Consider the following 5000-nt stretch of genomic DNA (forward strand, 5'->3'; position numbering starts at 1 on the left):
AGAATTCAAATACGGGCGTGAGAGGTCAAATGCAGGCGTGAGAGGTCAAATGTGGGCGTGAAAGGTCAAATATGGGCGTTAGAAGTCACCAGCGGGCGTGAGAGAGGTCAAATCCAAGGCTTAGAAAGGTCATACGTGAAGGGAATATAATGAAAAAGGTCATTTGGCGATTAATTACACTCTCTCTCTATCATGATAGTATAAATTACTCCATTAGCGATGGAAGTCACATTCTACGGGCACGGAAATACCCTATAGGCCTATGGCATACCACATAGGCTGGGCAAATCCAACATAAATATTGGTTGTGTATGTGGGACATGTTTTTTTTCTTTTCTTTTCTTTTCTATATATGCGGGATAGTATCTACGAGTGGATATTCAAGTACCGTGGGCGTGACGACCTTCATAGAGGTTCGTGAGTTCGTTCCTGCGGGCGTGAGGCAGGTCATGCAAGGCGAGAGCAGGGGGCGAGAGGTGGGGCGTGCGGGCGGGCTGTCCCTCCCAAATCAAACACCCCCGTGACAGCGTGTGACCGTGCAGCCCATGCCAGCGCCAGTCATATGAAATGGGCGTGATTCGGGTCGTGTGGGCGTGAGGCAGGAGACCTTCCGACGTGACCGTGTGTCTATATGGGCGGAGTTTGTGACGGGGATGTGACGTGTCAGGCTCTGGTTGGCTGGTGTGCTGGGTGGGGTAAAGCTCCGGTTGAGGATGTAAGGGCTGCTTCATTCTGCAGTCGGCAGTCGCCTCAGTAACACGCACTTCACGCCCAACCCGCCCATCCCGCCCACAGGTAGGTCATCTCTCGACCCTGCCTCCCTCTGCCGCCCCTCCATCCCATTTCGGGCCCTGGCGAAGGATATTTCGGTTTTACGTTCGTTCTTTTAAGCATGAGTGTCTAGCCAGGGCTGGGGACACTGCAAGCGGCAATTGCGAGGAACGTTTCGCCTCAACTTCTAAGTCTCAAAAGTAGGAAAAGTTGCCCTGAGCCTCAGCCCCGTGATGCTGGACACACTAGCACGTGTGCTTTCTCATACTGGCAAGAGTTTGCAACTTTCGCTCGCGATGTCAGGACTCTGGCAGGTGTGTGCCGCTGCTGCTGTGCGAGTCATGTCGTCTGTCATTCATGTCGGAGGTGATATGAGATCAAAATCATGCACTGTGTCCGAAGGGCATGGTGTGCAGCAGCTTCCCCGTAACTATGGCAACGGTGAGGACTCCTAGCGGGAAAGTCTTGAACCACCGCCACCGCCAGCCGCCGTAAACACCCCGCCCGCGCTCGAGGTGATGCAAAAATGCGTCAAATACCGATAAAGCCGACCATTTTCGACCGTGCCGGCGCCGAAACCCCGCCAAAAAATCGCGTCGGGCCCGAGGGAATTTTCGCTGTGCCGATCTCGCCCCGAAGACGCGCCGAGGGCCCGGGGTGCGAATAACCGACGTGCGTTTCGTTCATTTTCGAATACCACTCGAGGCAGTGACGCAATCAAGCGAACACATGTTGAGTCGCAACAGATGCACGCTTTTGCTCGCGCACTTTAACAAGCCGCAGGAGAAGAGTGGCGAGTGTGCGAATGCGAGGGAGGGAGACAAAGTGGGCCATGCAAATTGCTGACTGCACCATCAGGCAGTCACACACGAGTCTCGGGGGCGTCCTCGCTTCCCTGCAGAGGTGAAGTCATTCTCCTCAGGGACCCTTGCTTCTTCGAGTCCTCTTTCTTTTTTCCTTTTTTTTTTGGAGGGGGGCATTTATGTTCTTGCTTTTCGAAACTGAGTGCGTGGTGGTGGTGGTGAAGGGAGGCGGGGGGGGGGGGGGTAGTGCCGGTGATAGGTAGTGGGGTTTAGATGTTTCGCGGTTTTGTTTTTTTGTCGTCATATTTTACTCTTAAGTGGAAGTCAATAACTTTTTTTTTTATAATTCTTGTTTTTTATACTTTATTCTGAGTCGGTTCATCCTCTCACACCTCATCGCTTTCTTCCTGTTTAAATTCATTCTCTCTCTCTCTGTATCTATCTGTCTATTTCTATCTATCTCTATCTCTCTCTCCCTATTCTCTCTCTCTCTCTCTCTCTCTCTCTCTCTCTCTCTCTCTCTCTCTCTCTCTCTCTCTCTCTCTCTCTCTCTCTCTCTCTCTCTCTCTCTCTCTCTCTTCACATTTCTGTCTCTCTCTCTCTGTGCCTCTCTCTTTTTCTCAAAATGCAGGAGTTACAGAGGCTTAAAAGTGAGCTCACGGCTATCTGCTTCCATTCAAATGAACTTTATTAACATATCGGCTTTTTTTCGGATAAAGCTTATCTTTGGTGATAACGCTGGCTATTTTTACTTAACGGGAAATCACAGCACGAGGCGTAACTCGGTGTATAGTTCTCTCCTTCTGTCTCTGTCTCTCTCTTTCTATTTCTTTCTCTGTCTGTCTGCCTCTCTGTCTCTGTCTCTCTCTTTCTCTGTCTGTCTGCCTCTCTGTCTCTCTCTTTCTCTCTCTCTGTCTGTCTGTCTCTCTGTCTGTCCCTCTATCTGTCCCTCTCTCTCTGTCTCTCTCTATCTCCATCTCTCTGTATGTTTATATCTATTAAGAAAATTAAAGCCGCGTTCGGATCAGGCTTTCCGTCTTCAACTCGTTCGAATTTTCCCCCAGACAGCCGGCAGACTCGGCTCACCCCCCCACCCCCCCCCGCCTTCCGCCCCCGGGTCCCCGATCTCGCCCGGGGTGCATTTTACAAGCGCGTGTTTACCCATCTCTCCCCGGGGGGGCGTTGGCGAGATAAGATACGTTAGGTGTGAGGCATACACCCCGCAAAAAAATAAGGGGGTAATGGGGAAGGGGTGAGGGGTGAGGGGTGAGAGGAGGGGGGTAGTGAGGGCAATACACGGTGCGCATGCGTGGCGGAAACGGTTGCGCGCGAATTTCAAACGCTTTTCCGAACGCCGGTGGGTGCATTAGCGCGACCGGGGGCTTGTCATGGCGTCCCTTCAGCCGTGCATGGCGGAATGGAGGGTCGTTTGGCGAGTTCGTCAGAGGGGCATGAAGGAGGGGCATGCATATTGCAACAGTAGAGAGAGGTCGAGTGGCGGTGAGGGTGCCAGCGGCGCTAACCTCATGGCGGGACCGACGTCTGCCGCGCCATCGATTGTTCAGTCAGCTGCTAGCACTGGGGGCCCCCTTCCTCCCTCCCTCCGTCCTTCCTTCCCTCCCTCCGTCCCTACTGACCTCCTTCCTATCCGCCCTCCCTCCCTCCGTCCCTACTGACCTCCTTCCTATCCACCCTCCCTCCTTCCTTCCCTCCCTCCCTCCCTCGTTACTTTATTCTCTCCCTCCCTCCCTCCCTCCTCACTGCCCCTTGCACCCCTCCTCCTCTCCCCCTTCCTCACTTCATACATGCAGTTTGTCCTTGCTTCCTTCCTCCTTCTCTTCATCGCTCCTTAGCGAGCTTCTCCTCTCTTACTCCTCCCTCCTTTACTCCAATTTTCTCTCCTCACATCTTCGCACGTGTTAAGCCCCTCCCCCCCCCACACTTCTTGACCTCTTTATCTCTTTCTCTTCACCTCCTTTTTTGTTTCGTGAATTAGTCTCAATTTCCTCTGTTTACTCCTCCGTTCGGCTCCTCTTTTCGTTCGTTGAATTATTTAATTCTGTATTTCCCTGTTTGTGTTCATTGTTTATTCGTTTTTCTTATGTTTCTTTCCTTCCGATGTACTCGCACTTCCGGTGTTCTAAGCTGTTATATTCGTTCTCTTTTCCTAACTTTCTCAGTTTGTGCGTGTGTGTGTTTGTGTGAATGTTTATGAAAAAAACACACACAAACACAGATATTCATGTGATATATATATATGTATATATATATATATATATATATATATATATATATGTATATATATATAATATATATATATATATATATATATATATATATTCTCTCTCTCTCTCTCTCTCTCTCTCTCTCTCTCTCTCTCACCCCTCTCTCTCTCTCTCTCTCTCTCTCTCTCTCTCTCTCTCTCCCTCCCTCCCTCCCCCTTCTTATCTGAGCGAAACTCTCCCGTGCACCAATTTCGCTTTCTCTCTCTTTCTCTCTCTCTCTCTCTCTTCTCCCTGTTCCTCCCTTCGCCCCGAACGCGGAAGTGGAAGAAGCAAGAACCGATGATGGACCTTCCGAGAATAGATTTAGACCGGCAGTAGATCGACGCCGTGAATCGATCTTGTGACTCCGTGTTGTTCGCTGCTTCGGTGATTCGCTGCTTCGAGTCATAGCGGTTTCGGCGTTTCGGATTAAGCTTCGGTTGATTTGTTTGGTTTGGTTTGGTTTCTTTTTTGTCTCTTTTGGGCTGTCTTGTCTGTCTTTCTGTCTCTGTCTGTCTGTCGGTCTCGGTCTCGGTCTCTCTCTCTCTCTCTCTCTCTCTCTCTCTCTCTCTCTCTCTCTCTCTCTCTCTCTCTCTCTCTCTCTCTCTCTCTCTCTCTCTCTCTCTCCTCTCTCTCTCTCGCGTGTGTGTATGTATATCTATTTATCTATCTATTTATACGTATTCGCTACCCTTCTTCCCCCATGCATACGAACAGCTGGATCGCACATGCATACTCACGCAGACCGCACTACCGATGACGCAATCTACTCTAGGGGGAGTCCCCTCCCCACTCCCCTCTCCATTCCCCTAACCCATTTCCCGCCCGCCTCCCATACCCGGTTTCTCCCCCCCCCCCTCCTTCTTATGACACTACCCCGGTCCCCTATCACCCCCACCCTCCTCTCTGTCACTCCCCCGGTCCCCTATCACTCCCCAACCTTGCTCTCTGACACTCCCCCCTCTTTCTACCTCTCGTACCCTTCGCCAACCTACCCCCCTCCCTCTTTTTTCCACCCCCCTTTTCTACCTCTCGTACCCATCAACAACCCTTCTACCCCCCCCTCCTACCCCTTTTTCACCCCCCCCCTCCCCTCCTCCTCATCTAAGACCTCATTTAGGGTTGGTTGTTCAATGTTCCACAAAGTTCAGTGTATCGTGAC

At 51.2% G+C, this 5000-nt stretch overlaps 1 protein-coding gene across 1 annotated transcript in view; it reads left to right on the plus strand.

The window, feature by feature from the left end:
- Window positions 1–1603: 1603 nt before the first annotated feature.
- LOC138863836 (germ cell nuclear acidic protein-like) overlaps window positions 1604–5000 on the plus strand; it is an 8137-nt gene continuing 4740 nt past the window's right edge. The window contains exon 1 of the mRNA XM_070129337.1: window positions 1604–1674. Coding sequence (XP_069985438.1) covers window positions 1604–1674 — 71 coding nt within the window. The remainder of the gene's footprint in view (window positions 1675–5000) is intronic.

The sequence above is a fragment of the Penaeus vannamei genome, chromosome 13 (genome assembly GCF_042767895.1).
Source record: "Penaeus vannamei isolate JL-2024 chromosome 13, ASM4276789v1, whole genome shotgun sequence".
In the NCBI taxonomy this organism is placed as follows: Eukaryota; Metazoa; Arthropoda; class Malacostraca; order Decapoda; family Penaeidae; genus Penaeus; species Penaeus vannamei.